The following is a 16,610-nucleotide window of genomic DNA, read 5'->3' as shown; positions in this document are numbered from 1 at the left end:
CATGCTTGCAGGGCGAAGAATGATCAATTTAAGCTTGTCACGATTACAAAGACATCCTTAACAGAACTCATCTATTCTTGGTTAAACTATAAAAAAATGGTAGATTTGCAGAAAAACATTCTGCAAGATCGAAATGTCCATTCCTGCAAAGAAGAGACTACTAGTAGCATATATTTATATCACCAGAAATATCTGACCGTTAATGCCTTTTTCCCATCACCCCCACCCGAGAGTCTTGACCAGACCACAGAGTCAAGTGTGAAAGAGAGGTCTGCATCTTGATGATATCAAGATCAAGATTCTGCAAAATTCAGATACAAAATTATCTTCATTCACAAATATGGAATTATAACTGATAGGGAATCACTGAACCCTTTCCAATGATAAATAAAGTCCTCTATGGCTAGTGCATCAGGTTCATTCATCACCAGTAGTCACCACATGAACAGAAACCTTGCTTAAAATAGTGGAACCTATAGTTATCTCTCACAATTATATCGCGTCTAGTGATTGTGGATACAAACTTCATAAAAGTGTGGCAGTCTCTACAAATTGTGAGGTTCTTGAATATCCGAATAGGACCTACATCAGGTAAGCTGATCAAACCAAAAACAACAGAAAGTTTTTCACTGTGATATATGATGTATTCTTCCTTCAATTCTTCTTCAATGTCATGCAACACAAGATCAGTATCAGGAACATAGCCAATGTCTTTCATCTGATTCACCAACTCATCCAATTTCTTATATATGTTTTCCATCTTCATGTCGATCTTTTCCCTTGCAAAAAATGTATACATCTTTCCCTTAACTTCTATCCAACTGCATCCTGGTTCCTTCTTTACTTTTCGATGTTTCATCAGTTTTCTCTCGAGTTCTACATCATTCCATCTCCCAACCATGGCGTACATGTTTGACAGGGTAACATAAGCGGCTGCATCTCTGGCATCACTCTCCAATATGCGTTCAGCTACAAACTCTGCCATCTCAATATCTCCATGGTACCTGCAAGCTGCAAGCAATGGTCGCCAAATACATGCATTGGGCTTGTCAGACAGGCCTTCAATAAACTCTCTTGCTTCTCGCAAGCAGCCAGCTCGCCCCAGTAAGTCAACAATGCAGCTATAGTGTGTTGATTCTAGTCTTATACCATAGTCTTCGACCATAGACGTGAAACAGTTGAGCCCTTCTTCAAGCAATCCAGAATGACTGCATGCAGAGAGAAGTGCGAGAAATGTACAGCCATTCGGCTTTACACCCTCTTGTATCATCTTGTCAAACAAGAAAAAGGCTTCATTTGCAAGTCCATGCTGTGAATAACATTTGATAATGGTATTCCATGACACTGTATCTCTCTTTGGAATAGTGTCAAAGACCAGTTTAGCATCCATTAAACATCCACAGTTCCCATACATTTCTATGACAGCAGTTGCAACTTGTAAACCTAGGTAGTGTCCTGTTTTTATGGTCAGAGAATGAACCTGCTTGCCACTCTGTAGCCATGACAAACACGAACAAGCTTCAAGTATAATCGAGTATGTGAACTCATCACATGTCATGCACTGTTTAAGCAACATATAAAATACGTCCATTGCTTTCTCACATTGACCATTATGAACATAACCAGACACAAGGGAGTTCCAGGATACACCAGTCTTGAAGCTAATCTCTTCAAACTGTTTTTCAGCATCCCCCATCTCTCCAAATTTTGAATACATGTCCACAATTGCAGTTCCTACATAGACACATGAAGTGAACCCTCTTTTTACAACCTGACCATGGATTCTCCTACCATCACCAAGAGACCTTAAGTTGCCATTACAAGCCAAAGCAATTGAAAAAGTGAACTGATTTGGCTTCACAAAGCTCTGGCACATCAGATCAAACTTCTTCAAGGCCTCCTTGAAGCATCCATTCTGATAGTATCCACTGATAATTGCTGTCCACGATACAACATTTTTACTGGGCAGCTCTAGGAACAAAAGCTCTGCATCTTTTATCTTCCCACACTTACTATACATGGTCAAGAGAGCATTGCCTACTGCTGCATGACATAAATGCTTGGATTTTACTACATGAGCATGAATCTGTTTTCCTTTTTCAATTGCGGCAATGCCGCCACAAGCACTTAGCATCATAGAGAAAGTGTAATGGGTGGGCCTGATGCCCATTCCCTGCATTTCAATCAGCAGATGCATTGCTTGACTAAAGCATCCATTGGTTATATAACCAGAAATCAAGCAATTACATGCAATTACATCTGCATCAACCAACTCATAAAACAATCTTTCTGCATTGCTTATCTCTCCAAATTTAGAGTACACACCTAAAAGACTACCACCAACAAAATTATCACTGTCAAGACTAATCTTTACAAGAAACCCATGTAGCTGTTTTACGAAATCTGAGCTTCCTAGATAGGTAGAGCTGCTAATAATGCTGCACATTGTGAACCGGTTTGGCATGATTCCCATCGATAACATGCAATGAAACAGCTGTATTGCTTCATGAAATTCTGAATTCTTCACATAACGAGCTATGAAAGCATCCCAAGATGCAGAATTTCTCTCAGACATTCTCTCGAAAGAGTGGTCGGCCCTCAATTGCTTTGCTAAAACCAAATCATGGACATCGTTGGTTTTGCGAATTCTATTGTTTTGTGAAAAAACAGCAACATGGTGAGCATGAAAGCCCACATTTCGTTCAGGAGTTTCATCAAACAGTTGGTGTGTAGCACCTGGATGGTTGGCACTAGAGTGAGAAGCTTTAAACGAATTACGATAAACTCCAACGTGGCAGACAGAATTTTGTTGAATTAGAACAGATGGACTATGAGATTGAATGCAGAGTCCGGTGCTGAACATGATGAACAAGGGAATTTTTTTCTTTTTTCCTCTGTTTTCCTTTCATCAACAATTTTAGCTGCGGCTACATTTGTTGTGCACGTTTGAGTCGCCTCTCATCTGCCCAGACTCTGCCCATTTATTTTTTGTGGTACCACAAACATAGAAACAGAACACGTTCTCTCTCTCCCATAGCACTTAAACCAAGCCATTGTACTGTGTGTGTAACTATGATGCAATTCCTTATCAGATCATCATTACAAGTCATCTCTTTTTTATTTTTTTGAGGGAGAGAAGATAGTAGGGGTGGCAAAACCTGACACGACCCGCCAACCCGCCTCTTAGGCGGGTTCGGGTTTGGAAAAAATGAACCCGTTTAATAAACGGGTCGACCCGCCTAACCTGTTTATTAAACGGGTCAGGTTCGTGTTAGGGGTATGCCAACCCGCCAACCGGGCTGACCCATTTAATAAACGGGTTAGGCGGGTGGGTCAACCCGCCAACCCGTCAACCCGCCAATCTGATCCACCAACCTGACCCGCGAACCTGAGAACCCGTTTACCCGACCCAACCCATTTATTAAATGGGTTGGCGGGTCATGTCGGGTTACCCGTTTATTAAACGGGCCGGGTTCGTGTTTGCCACAGCCGACCCGTTTAATAAACGGGTCGGGTTCGGGTTGAGGTATGCTGACCCGCCAACCGGACACGATTGCCACCCCTAGATAGCATCCTAATAGCAAAAACACCAGCCAAGGTCGCCCAAATGGCAGCAGGCCTGGGGAGGAGGTGCTGATCACTTCATCCTAAGTTCGACTTTCACTGGGTGTGCGGGTGCCTTTAACTGATGGACTTTGTAAGAGCTTCGGTGTCGGTGGACCCACTTGGGGCTTACCTTGAAGGGCAAGCCCATTAAGTAACAGGGTTCTAGCCAAGGTGAGAGATCCTGGCCATAAAAAAAAAACTAACAAAATTAACAATATCTGTGGTCCATTGTTGACATGTCAGGCAGCTTGCTTGTCTCGCGTGGTCATCAGGATCATGTGTCAAGAACAAGGGCCAACCGCTCAAGATCGAATCCCACTAGCACATGGAGGCGGCAATTGCATTATTATGATTGGAGCATGATAGCCAATTGATTGTCCTCAACCCGGAGTTTTACCTCGCAGAGAAGCAGGCTCATCAAGTGGGAAGCAGATCAGGTCATGCTGAACATGAGCGTTTTTTCTCATGCCGACATCGTGGTCGTCTGTTTGCAATTTGAATGAATGCCACGTGGTTTTGTTGACTTTTGAGCTTTTAAAAATGCAAATCGGATGGCCACGATGTCGGCATGAGAAAAAACGCTCATGTTCAGCATGACCTGATCCGCTTCCAATCAAGTGACAAGTCCAGATCAGATGCAATATGATTGCACAAAAATTTATGCATTAAGCACTAGTCCAGTCGTGGAGGATGATCAGGTGCTTAATGGACAAATATTTGTGCAATCATATTACACTTTTCATCAAGTGACTTAGTTCCCATTGAAGGTTTTCTTTCCTTATAAAAAACACTTTTTTTTTAAGGCAAGCCGAGGTGAGGCCAACCCCACCAGTTACTATTCAACACACCACTGAGATTTGAACCTGCAACGTCCTACCAGAAGGAGATGTGCAATAAACAAAATTATTGACACGTGACGTGACATTGTAAAAGCCTTGCACTGCCAAAGCAACCATTTATATCAGCGGTGTGCCGGGTTTGGTTTGGATCCAGGTGCAACCAGACTTGGATCAGTTTTTTGGGTACAGTATCTGGGTCTAATCGGGTTTACTACAAAAAAAAACCATACTTAGACTTGATAAGAATTACATGAACCAAACTGGGTAAAGCCTTATTTTTTATCATTTTTACATTGAAAAATTGCGGGTCTTAATTGAAACTCGGGTCGAGTCCGGGTCAGGTATAAAGTTTCACAAACTATACCTCCATGTATTAATTGGATCTTTGGGTCTGAACCCAGGTCTTAATCGGGTCTTCTTATTTATCACCATACCCAAACCTTATAGGGTTTAGGTAGGGTCTGGGTAAACCAGGCACGTTAACATCCCTAATTTATATCGAGCTAGAATGAGTCTCATCCAAAATATTTCAATTTTGCCTGTGTTGTACTATGATATGATGGGATCATGGGAACACCCAACGCTTTAAATTTGTGCCTCAAATATCACCGGTATTTTGAAAATATCATTGATAAAATCACAATATTTACAAAAGCCTATAAAGCCCTCAGAAAAAACGTGATATTGTTTTAAATACTGCCTATTCTGAAAATATCGTTATCAATGCAATAAATAGTTGGAGGTAGGTTTATTTATACTCTTATATATATATATATATGTGTGTGTGTGTGTGATATTTCCTACATTCTTTTCAAAAAATTGGATTTGTGACATTGGTCTAAATTATCTGCCTTACATTCCTAGTGGCTAAGGGTCAAGAGAGAGATAAGTAGGGATGGCAGAGGACTCGGGGAAACGGACCCGCCTTGCCTACCCCGTTTGGACCCGAAATGGAGGACATGAAACTGGGATGGAGGTTAAAATCAAAATCCGTGTGGAGATGGAGGAGGGAATGGACTTACGCTTTCCCCCGCCTGTCCCCAATCCTTCTTTAGGAATGACAATGGACCGGGGGAAAACAACGCCCCGCCATGTTTGAACCGGGGGTGGAGGTTAAAATAAAAACCTGTGCAGGAATGGTGGCGGGGATGGATGGGAGAAATTTGAGCCAGGGCGGGGGTGGAGACCTTGGTCCCCCGCCCTCGCTATGGTCCACTAACATCCCTAGAGATCAAGCCATATTGAACACAACTAGGAGTGTAACTCGGTCGGTTTCGTCAGGTCTGGCAAGACCTGATTCTGAATCGAGCCTAAAAGCTAAACTCAAACCCTACTCATTTTGATTTGGGTTCTAGAATAACTGAAAATATAAACCTATATGGGTTAACAGGTTTGAGGTTTGAGTATGTATCGGGTCGGGTGCAGTTGGATCAGGTTTTGAATAGACTCTACTTTTAATTGGGCCTAAAAATTAAAACCAAACTCAACCCATTATTATTACATACAAACTAGGCATAACTTAGTACAGTAAACACAAAAATGCTCTGAAAAGCAAGCTGGGGTTAGGCAGACCCCACCAGTTATTATTCAACGTACCACTGGGGTTTTGAACCTATAACGTCCCAACACAAGATCACGTGCACTAGCTTCTCCTACCAGACAAGTGGGGTAGGATCAGCTAGTGTACGTTTCCCTGTGGTGGGACGTTGCAGGTTCAAAACCTAATAGTATAGTTGTTTAACTGGTAGGGCTCTGCCTAACCCCAGCTTACCTTAAAAAAAAATGCTCTATTGATGAACATTGGACTAATATGGACTAGGAGGACAGAACAGAAGGTGATTATGTATCTTGTGAAGACTAGTGGCATATAACCTTGAAAACATTGGAGAAGATACTGGGCTTGCAAGTATGTGGTGTAGAACAGTTGCCTGTGCAGCAATGCTCTGCAGTATTTAAGGCCAAGCATGCACTCTTGCAACCAACCACCCTGCCCCCTTCCTTCACTTCCAATTTAGATGGGTAGCACACATTCAAGTCAGACTCACATGAAGCCACACCACACCCAGTGCCCCCTCCAACTGGAACCATAGAGATTGGCACATTGAACCCATCAACCAAGCTCACATCATAGAAGTGCAAGGGTGACTTGGATGTGCCAAGTGTCATCACGGCAACCATCATTGGAGGCACGGCACGCCTCCGGCTCCCCTGCAATGCAGTAGGCCTGAACAGTCCCCTGTTTCACAATCACCGTGGCCATGTTCGTCGAACCGGCACCCTTGGCGCCCCCATATCCTCCCCGACCAGCCTTGTGGCATGTTTACGACAACTTCCTTGCCAAAACCCAAATGCAAGCCACCATGTTGTGGTGTGCCATGGCCAGCACCTCCCAATACGCCAGGCTAGCATGAGCTCTATCCCATCTGGCCTTTTGGAGAGAGAGAGAGAGTTTTGTACAACTGCTCTTTTGTATTGGAAACTCTTGATTCAGTAAATGTACTTAGGCTAGATTTTGTGGAAGCACACCATTAGAAACCATGTCACCGTACTTCCATGGAAGCTTCCTTAAATTAGCCTGTTTAAGTGTCTTTTTGATATTTACATGGAGAAACCGCTCCCGAAGAATCAGACCTAGCCGCGCTGGCTCTGCCTGCCATACTTACGGTCGCTGACCTGACAGCGTGACGAATAGGAGTACCTTCATGTGCTATTACTCCTTGGCTTCTCTTCGTCATCCTTCTTTTTAAAAGGTGTAGGCATGGTGCCGAGGGAATTAACCTGGTCATGACTCAAATCATAAGCTCAAAAATCTCACAGTGACACGTCATTGAGGGTCCATGACACGACTTGACATGTACTGATATTTCTTAGTTTTTAACAACTACTAATAAATTGCAGTGATATTTCAATAAAAATGTATTTTTACATATTAAATTGTCAAAAAAATGTCTTATATTGAATAAAAATTAAGAAAAATCACTGTTCTCTTGTCCTGTTTTTTCAAAAAAAAAAAAAAATCCAAATCACACATCAAACTTGTGTGTGGTACCCGTATCCTTGTGACAGAGAAGTTCAGAAGCGTGCTTAACTGTTGTACTCTTCCCTCTTAATCCATTTGCTTTCCTCATTTCTAATAGGTGTCAAGCCCAACCGACAGGGGGCTCCGCTTGTCTGGCAAGAGCAGTTAGTGCACGTCACCTTGTGTTGGGACGTTGCAGGTTCCAACCCCAAATGGTATGGTTGTATAACTGGTAGGGGTCTGCCTAACCCCAGCTTTCTCTGTTGAAAAAATAGGTCTCAAGCGCAAGTAGAGGTCAGATTAGATACAAGCCAGACCTAACCTTGCTCATTCTCAGCTCAACTCTAAGCCTATTCCTAATTGGCTTTAACATAGAACTGGGCTTCTGCCATATGCACAATTGGGATGAACCATCCTCAAAGAAACCTGCACCTTCCATGCTAATGCTGGATTCGATCACCTATGAGGCCAGGCCTAAGACTAGGTCAGTTGGTCTTAGGGATGCAAATGGTTAGTGTTCATGTCGGATATCCAAATGAATCCAAATCTTTTTAGTTGGATTTGGTAACCAGAATGGTATCTGATTAATAAATGGAACAAGATTTAGTATCAAGTTTTACAAGTCTGAATCAATATACATGCAATGTCAGATTTTATGCAAATCAGTTCGGATTCCTTTTTGGCTGATCTGCATAGACTCCGAAACTGAATCCGGATCTGATTATGTTATATCTGATTAAGTCAGACTCGGTAACACCTACATCCTACCCAAGTCTGACCTGTTTACATCCCCAGTTGGGCTCAAGCCCAGACACTCTTGGCTGGCTACTCGAAGACCATCAGGCTACCATCCCCCATCTGGGTTCGTGATAATTGTGATCTGTATCAACTGTGGATCCATAGCAAAGTTTCTTGTTGATTGAATCTGCAAGATGGCATATGTAGAAGGAAGCCACGCTAAAAATCAAGCTCAGTCTTTGTCCTCCATATTGAACTAAAGTATGTTGTTTTTCTATATTTTCTTTCTTTTATCGGAAAATGATCGTATTGTATAACAAAAATAATGTATTTTTGAAACATCCCCACAATTTGCCAAATTCGTCAAATGAACAATTCTACAAGTTTCCAAAATTTAGGCCCTTTTTACCCTTCTCATGTGCAGAACTCACGAATTTTGCAAACCCCACGTGAATTTCCAAAAAAGTCTATAGAACAGTCTCTGTTCTTAGATCTATATCTAAGTCATCCGACATTGAAACCCAACATTTTTATAGCCGTTGGGAAGCTAAGTTACAGATCTCAAACTTTCCTGTTTTGAGTCAGAACCAAAAACCCTTTAAGAGTTCTCATTTCTGAAATCCATAACCAGAACAGAAAATTGATCTACATACTGTTAGAACTGAACAGTCTTTGTTCCAGAAGATGTTTCTTTCGAACCGTTCATCAAATCGATGTGAGCTTGGTGGCATTGAAAAGTTAACGTATTGATCTTCTTATGTTATTTTTTATGTTTCTCCGAATTCTTAGCACAGTTAACAGAAAAATAGCATATAGTCACAAGGATAGGCGCAACTACGCCTATTTATCTCCCATTTTAGGAACATTCTCAGGGTTTTAGCGAGTTTCTGTTTTCCAAGCATTGATTAGTGCCTGCCGATCTTATGGAAACAAAAGCATGGCAATTCATTCAGCAAAGCGTCTTCTTGAGTTGTACCGCACATATGCAGCTACCTATGTTTTGCTGTCTAGCATATTTGCAGCAGGGGGTAGTTGGGGTGATGCAGCTATTGTGAGGAAGGTTACGGTTGATAGCAAGGTTGCCAGACTAGGAAGCGAAAGTGGGAAACAATACGGGAAGCGGAAGCGAGAAGCGATGCATTTTAAAATGTATAGGAAGCGGGAAGTGATGAATAAAAAAAGAAATATAATAATTGAATGTGAATCATAATGAAACACAAATAAAAACTAAAATAAAAGTGACTAATATTAAACTTCATGATTTTTTAGTGTAAGAATTAAATTTTTAACAAAATCTAAAAATGAAGATTACCAATTTAGAGAAAGCACGTGGAAGTAAGTGAGAAGAGTGAGAGAAAACACATAAAAAACATATAAGATGAATAAATGAAGTGTGTAGAAATCATAGGAGAAGCGTGGGGGAATCGAGGTTCTCATCAAGTTTCGGAAGCGAGGAGTATCGCGCTTCTGAAGCGAGTTTTCGGGAAGCGAGCTTCCCACCTATCTAAGAAGCTTTCGGTAACTCTGGTTGATAGAGGTCTAAGAAAGAAGTCAGGCTACAGCTGAATTGAGGCGAGCAATTAGAAATGAAACTGTGATGTTGAAGTGTCTCTGGTAGGATCAAGAAATACAAGCTGACCACCAGCAAGAGTAGAAGATGACTGAGTAGAAGCATTATAAGTGGGTCTTTGTAACTGACCAATTATATAGAACGCATAAGGATTTGAAGCTGCCAATAGCAGGTTCCTTATCCTTGGGTGTAATAGTAGTCAAGGGATGGAAAGGATAGCGTTGATGGGAGCATTTTATCCATGGAAGTTTATGATTGAGAGTACAAAATACGTGGAAGGTTAAGGCTTTTGTTCACTGACAATTAAACAAAGTTTATCTTGTGCAGCTGCTCGTTTAGTTCTAGAAGGCTAAGATGTAGATAACAAAGCACTGACAGAGAAAGTAAATTTACTTACCATCAGGATGATGGCTTGATCAAAGCACTCAAGAAGCCATCATAAAACTGTTGAGCTTGTAACTTTCTGTACACAGTTAACATCGAGTAACCCATGTAGAGAAGGGGCCTTTTTTTTTGTGTGTTGGTGTCCTTTATTCACATTATCACTTTTTACAGTGTAAATGAGTATTCTTCTCTTCGGTTTAATGCAAGATACACTAGTATTATATGGTCAAACTACAAATAAATAGAGTACATTTGATGCATGATGCAGAAGACTACATGACAGCAGCTTATATATGGCAGAAAGGGCTCCTATGATATCTGCTATACTCAGACTTGTGCATTTGAATGCAAAAATAATTAAAATACTTCTATACAAATATGCTGTTGGGAGCTAACTCCCATGTTTTATACAGATCAGCTGAAAGCCGCACATCATGGATATGCTGCCTGTTATGCATCATTTTGTCGAGAAAACGGCGATCTGCTAGCCAAAAAACAGCCTAATGTTACACCAATTTTACTTCATCAAAAAATTGAACTGGTTCATTCTTTAATCGATTGCATCTGTATTAAGATAGCATCTGTTGTTTTCTTCTTGCCAATTCTAGCCAGAAAAAGAGAAAGGTGATTGCGTTAAGTGCTCTGCACAAGATTCTATAAGCCAAACTATCTAATTTGAGAGGTGGTCCAGAGCCCGTTTATATAATTGTTCGATTAACTAGACAATCATATATTTCAGGAATGGTCAAAGTTTTGGTGAGCATATACAGCAAAAGGCATCTTTCCAATTGTTAGTGGATATGATAATAATCTGCCTGTCATGATAAACTGCAAAAATGCTAAACAATTTGTTGCACATATGATTTTCAAAAGTACTATGAGATAGTATTGTCTCCGAATGAGATGAATAATACAGATTTTCCAATGAGATCAGATATGTCCTCTTATAGAGCTTCATCTTCTTTAATTAAATTTCAGTTTATTAACTGTCCTGCTCCTGGTTATCTTACTTCAGTTTTATGTTGCTAGTGCTTGGCATTTTTGCAGCAATGCAAACGTCTTACAGATCTTAAAAAAGTTGGCTTATGCTCTCTTTGGCAGGTTGAGACCACCTTGAAACATAATACATCGTCCCCCAAAGTAAAAATAGCCATATGTATTAAAAAACATAAACTGAAATAGCAATTGAATGTAATATGCTTGATACTATATTTTCCCGTTTGGATAGTCAAATGAGGAAGAGCATTCGCTTCGTTTCGAACCTGAAACTCCTGGCTAAGATGCTACCATTTTATGGTGTAGTCATCACGTTTGATACTTGCAGTAGCAATAAGAAAGTTTTTCATAGGAACTTCTTAAAAAGAAAAATAATTTAGCCGTGGTATAACGGTTTATATGTCATAAACTACAAGCAGTTTACAGAGAATATGAAACAAATACAGCTTAAGTTGCAAAATCTAACAATTTGAAGCACACCATTTTTTCATAGTGGAAGATCAAGACCTTTTCCCACTTCAACTCCAATGATTTGGAGTATACCTTTATTGAGTATCTGAATCACAGAGAAGGAACATAGTATCATTATGAATACAATTTCATTTGGCAAGGAAAGAAAAACAAACAAAAAACACAAATTATGTTTCCTAACTGTAAAGAAAGGCAGGTTCATAAAATCATCATGCTGAACTTCATACTATGCAACAATTTTTTATTATTAATATGTTTAGCCATATCTTCAGTACCATGTTATTGTGCTAAAACTTGTTGATAACATCTTACCATGCATTTATGTTTGTTATAACAATCACCCATTTTAATCATATTCAGTAGTTTAAGAGACAGATTTTTAGTGAATGTTAGTGGCACCAAAATGTAAATTAAGTATATCGGTTCTGATTTATTCCAATTAGTCAATATCAAACTTAGTGCAAAATAGTAATATATGCATAGAATCTACAAATATTAAATCTATTATAAACTGAAAAAAAAAATCACAATCAAAGTAAACCATCTACCAAGACAGTTAGAGAAGATGTATGCATTGTCTTTTGTGGTGTATTCATCTAGGAATAGTACAAGGGGCGCATGGTATGGGAAAAGTTTAAGTGCACCTTCCTGACATGGTTCAGGATATGTCAGGATGGTTCAAATAAGCGAATATCCAGATCCTTCACCATCCCCATATTTAGGAAGTGAGTATCCCAAAGCTCTCCCTTCTTTCAGGTAAGCTAGGAGTTTTCCGCTTCTGAAGCGCGCTTTTGGAGAAGCAAGCTTGCCCAGTTGCCCATGTACCAAGAAGCTTCAGGTAACTATGGATTAAACTACTTTAGAAGTAACCTAATGTTTACAAGAACACTCCAAGAAAAGTAATATCTAATGCCCAAACCAACTTCAAACACAACTACCAACATGCCCAACAGGCACAAAAAGTACAAACAATTGACAGTCACGTACCAGTTCAACAATGAAGGTCCCAATGAGGCCTATCATACACGCTCTAGAGTTCCAAATCTCTGCAGTCTTGGTGAATCCAAACAGGGGGGCTGTCAGTTTGGGCTCCTGCTTTGGCAAGTCCACCTGCCCAAATCAAGTTACTTCCTTCTCAATACATGGAAATGGAAAACTATCAAACAAAAAGAAAGGACAAAACAGAGAATAAACAAACATGGTGACTCACACCAGCAGGAAGCTTGGCAGCTTGGGCTCTGAAACAGAAGCTGGGCTTGTGAAACTTTTTAAGGTGGTTGGTTTGGAAGAGAGATGGACGGTTGGGATGAGCGGAGAGGAGTTTTGTGGGGAGGAGGATGGACATGGACACTGTTGCAGCCATGCTCTCTCTCTCTCTCTCTCTCTTGCAGAAGATGATTGGTGGATTCTGGGTGCAGAGAAGGCCATATCCTCTCGTTATCTGCTGACCATTCGCTGTAAACTCCGAAGCAGGGTCCCCACTCACACCAACAACAATGAGTCGAGTCCGACTCGCTTGTGGGACTGTTATGTATTTGGGTTTGTGTTCGGTATAGGATATGCATTTGAGTTTGAATCTAACTTGGAATGAAGGGGTCAGCAGCTTTTCTCCGTGCCCGTCGACCATTTTTTTTATGGGGTGGCAAGCAAGGGTTAGGCAGACCCCACCAGTTAACATACCATTGGGATTTGAACTTGCAACGTCCCAATACTAACCGGCAAGAGCAGTTAGTCGTGTCACCTTGTGTTGGGACGTTACAAGTTAGAATCCCATTGGTATGGTTGTATAAATGGTAGGGATCGGACTAACCCCGGCTTTCCCTATAAAAAAAAACTTGGTAACCAACACAGAGGTTTGCCCTTACATATTCTATCCTGTTGGGTAAAGAGCAACCGAGCAAGGTTACATGCATCTAAATTATTATCTTTATCCATCAATTGACATTTAAACCTATTAAAACTGAACAACAGATTAGCCAACTGAGAAGTAGGGATGACAGTGGACCGGGGTAGACGCGGGAGACAAGTTCTCCAGCCCCGCCCCGTCTCAAAAATTTTGTTCTCCATCCCCGCCTTCGTCCCTGCACGGGTTTTGATTTTAACCTCCATCTCTGCTTTCATTCCTGTTTCATGTCCTCTATCCTTTGTCCAAATGGGGTGAGACTTGGCGGGGCTCATTTCCTCACGGTCCACTGCCATCCTTAAAGAAGGAGGTCGAATGGTCGAAGAATATTTTAATTATTTTACTGACGGAGATTGGGGTCGGGTCCCAAAAAATGCATAAGTCCATCCACACCTCCATCCCCGCACGAGTTTAGATTTTAACCTTCTTCCCCGCCTCTATCCTTGGTTTATGTCCTCCATCCCCGGTCAAACAGAGCGAGGTGGGGTAGGGCCAGTTTCCCCAATCCACTACCATCCCTACTCAGAAAACATCATATAGTGCACTACACTACCCTCAAGGAGATGAATGGTCACAGCAACAATATCACGTCTGGATGATTCAAGGATCACGTTCAATGAAGTAGGCAACAATTTTAAGATATCCTTTTCAAACAAACCATTCTCTGTTCAACATTCCTTTGTCACGGATAATGCAACCCATAGCTAAATTGAGTCCTTCATGATAGCAGATACTGAAACCCACTCTCCATATTGTGAAGATGGTAAAAACATTGACTTTGAGCCAACCTTCGGAAGGAGGAAACCACCGATCAGCATGCAACCATTTCGGTCTATAACCAATAAGGAAGACATACTATCTGATTTCATTGAGAATGGTAAAGCATATATGCCGTTGCATTAAATGGCTTCTATTAAAGATGATTTCATACCTGATCTCTCAAATTTTGCCAACTAAGATCAGCTGGAAAGTAGCTAGCCAACAACTTTTATCTTTAAAAGCATTAAGGCCCTATTTGGAAGTGGATTCGAGGGCACCAGAGTGGATTTGTGTTTCCTCCATTTGGGATGGAAGAAAAAGATGAAAACCGTGGAATTAGCGTTGCATTAAGCTTACAGCTACAATATAACATGCATTATTGCATCGTACCCTCGTGGTTAAGACAACTCGAGCCAATGCTTCACATATCGTACCATCATTATACTAGTATCTTATTCAATATACAACAACCATAATGAAAATGACATACAACCAATAAAATAAGTGTACCTTCTAGTTATTGGCACCTAAGATCAAAGTTCACATACCCCTCTAGTACGACCTACAAGAACACCATGTACACTCAAGTATAGACAACAAAGTACCACGCTAGTACTTAGGTCTGGGCTAAGATGCATCACACATAACAGTCAATACAAAGGCCAGCTCAAGATACACGCTCAGTACCACTGACATCCAAATATGTTCTTGTGACAAGATATCTCTAAGAGTCATCACCCTAGGATTCCAACTGTACATATACATACCCTTTTATTCTCATTGGTATTATCATTTTTGTGATATTCATAACTGAAATAATGGAACCTCACATTCCAATGTAGTACAAAACCCATAATATACATCTATGCACAAAATGGGTTTCTCTTGGACCACCCGATGTCACATTAGTGCCTTATTGCACAACGATTGCTCCCATAGACTATGTCACATCCTACTATGTTGGATCCCTCGTATCCTAAGCTCAACCATATCAATCCACATGCAAAACATCAAAAGAAACTCACTCACAAGCATTAGAGTCGACTCAAACCTACTCAAGAGCTGACTCAGACACTATAGGGGTCAACTCTTTAAACAACAAAAGTTGACTTACCGTTGCAAGGGTCGACTTCATCAAATGGCATGAGTCGACTAACAAATGCAAAGGTCAACTCATCAAATAACATAAGTCAACTCACAAATGCAAGAGTTTACTCATCAAACAACAAGAATTGACTCACAATTATAGGTGTCAACTTCATTAGACAATATGAGTCAACTCACAGATGCAAGGGTCAAGTCATCAAACAACATGAGTCGACTCAGAAATGCAAGGATCAACTCATCAAACAACAAGAGTTGACTCACCATTGCAGGGGTCAACTTCATCAAACAACATGAGTCGACTCATAGATGCAAGGGTCGACTCATTAAACAATAAGAGTTGACTCACAAATGCAAGGATCAACTCATCAAACAACATGAGTTGACTCATAGATGCAAGGGTTGACTCATCAAATAACATGAGTTAACTCAAATAAGCAAGGGTCAACTTATCAAACAACAAGAGTTCACTCACCGTTAGAGTGGTCAGCTAATCAAACAACATGAGTCGACTCACAAATGCAAGGGTTGACTCATCAAATAACAAGACTTGACTCATTGTTATAGGGGTGAACTCATCAAACGACATGAGTTGACTCATAGATGCAAGGGTCAACTCATCAAACAACATGAGTCAACTGACAGATGCAAGGGTCGACTCATCAAATAACATGAGTCGGCTCACAGATGCAAGGGTCGACTCAACCTAATAAGAGTTTACTCTTCCTATCTGAGGTCGACCCTAGCAAAACACAGGGGTCTACTCCTAAGCCTAGGGGTCGACCCTCGAGGCCAACCAAACAAAACAGAGAGTAAGAAGTCGACTCCAGATCTACAGGAGTTGACCCCTGACAATAATACATTCGGTTTTTGGAACATCAAAAATACAGAGATCTAAGCACCCAAATCGTTTAAATTTTTTTTCCAACACTCCTAGGGTTGTCTCAAATTGATATGCATTAGTTTTCCCAAGTTTTCATGGATTCAACATCACAAATTACTTCATAACATGAAATAACATGCTGAAAACCGAAATATCAAAGCATGAACCCATCTATCACATGAAATCTTTCAAGCCAACATAATTTGAAGCATAAAACAATCATAAACATGCTGAAATCAGATATTTAAACATGAATTCATCTGAAATGTGCTATAAACTCGAATATTGAAATCATCTAAACATGATTTAACATGATAAGGTCTAAAACTACGTAAGAA

General features: G+C 40.6%; 1 protein-coding gene and 2 pseudogenes across 1 annotated transcript; all 3 read right to left on the bottom strand.

Annotated features, from left to right (window-relative positions):
* Positions 1-424: 424 nt before the first annotated feature.
* LOC149828234 (putative pentatricopeptide repeat-containing protein At3g13770, mitochondrial pseudogene) lies at positions 425-2,575 on the bottom strand (annotated as a pseudogene).
* A 3,727-nt stretch (positions 2,576-6,302) lies between these two features.
* LOC149828233 (thaumatin-like protein pseudogene) lies at positions 6,303-7,903 on the bottom strand (annotated as a pseudogene).
* A 3,577-nt stretch (positions 7,904-11,480) lies between these two features.
* On the bottom strand, positions 11,481-13,029 carry OHP (one helix protein). Its single transcript, XM_090016790.1, has 3 exons — positions 12,834-13,029; positions 12,611-12,733; positions 11,481-11,708 (listed from the first exon to the last, which is right to left on the bottom strand). Exons 1-3 carry the CDS (start codon positions 12,984-12,986, stop codon positions 11,640-11,642), a joined length of 345 nt encoding a protein of 114 aa, XP_089872916.1. The 5' UTR covers positions 12,987-13,029; the 3' UTR covers positions 11,481-11,639.
* Positions 13,030-16,610: the final 3,581 nt, after the last annotated feature.

The sequence above is a fragment of the Nuphar pumila genome, chromosome 9 (assembly GCF_984573655.1).
Source record: "Nuphar pumila chromosome 9, dmNupPumi1.hap1.1, whole genome shotgun sequence".
Taxonomy (NCBI): Eukaryota; Viridiplantae; Streptophyta; class Magnoliopsida; order Nymphaeales; family Nymphaeaceae; genus Nuphar; species Nuphar pumila.
This window is presented reverse-complemented; position numbering and strand designations above follow the sequence as displayed.

Bases quoted from the DNA above. Each gene is read 5' to 3' on its own strand.
- OHP (XM_090016790.1), bottom strand. From the start codon at position 12,986: ATGGCTGCAACAGTGTCCATGTCCATCCTCCTCCCCACAAAACTCCTC. The intron at 12,734-12,833 runs GTGAGTCACCAT...TGATTTGGGCAG, and splicing joins CTGCCAAGCTTCCTGCTGGT to GTGGACTTGCCAAAGCAGGA. The intron at 11,709-12,610 runs GTACGTGACTGT...TCTGTGATTCAG, and splicing joins GGACCTTCATTGTTGAACTG to ATACTCAATAAAGGTATACT.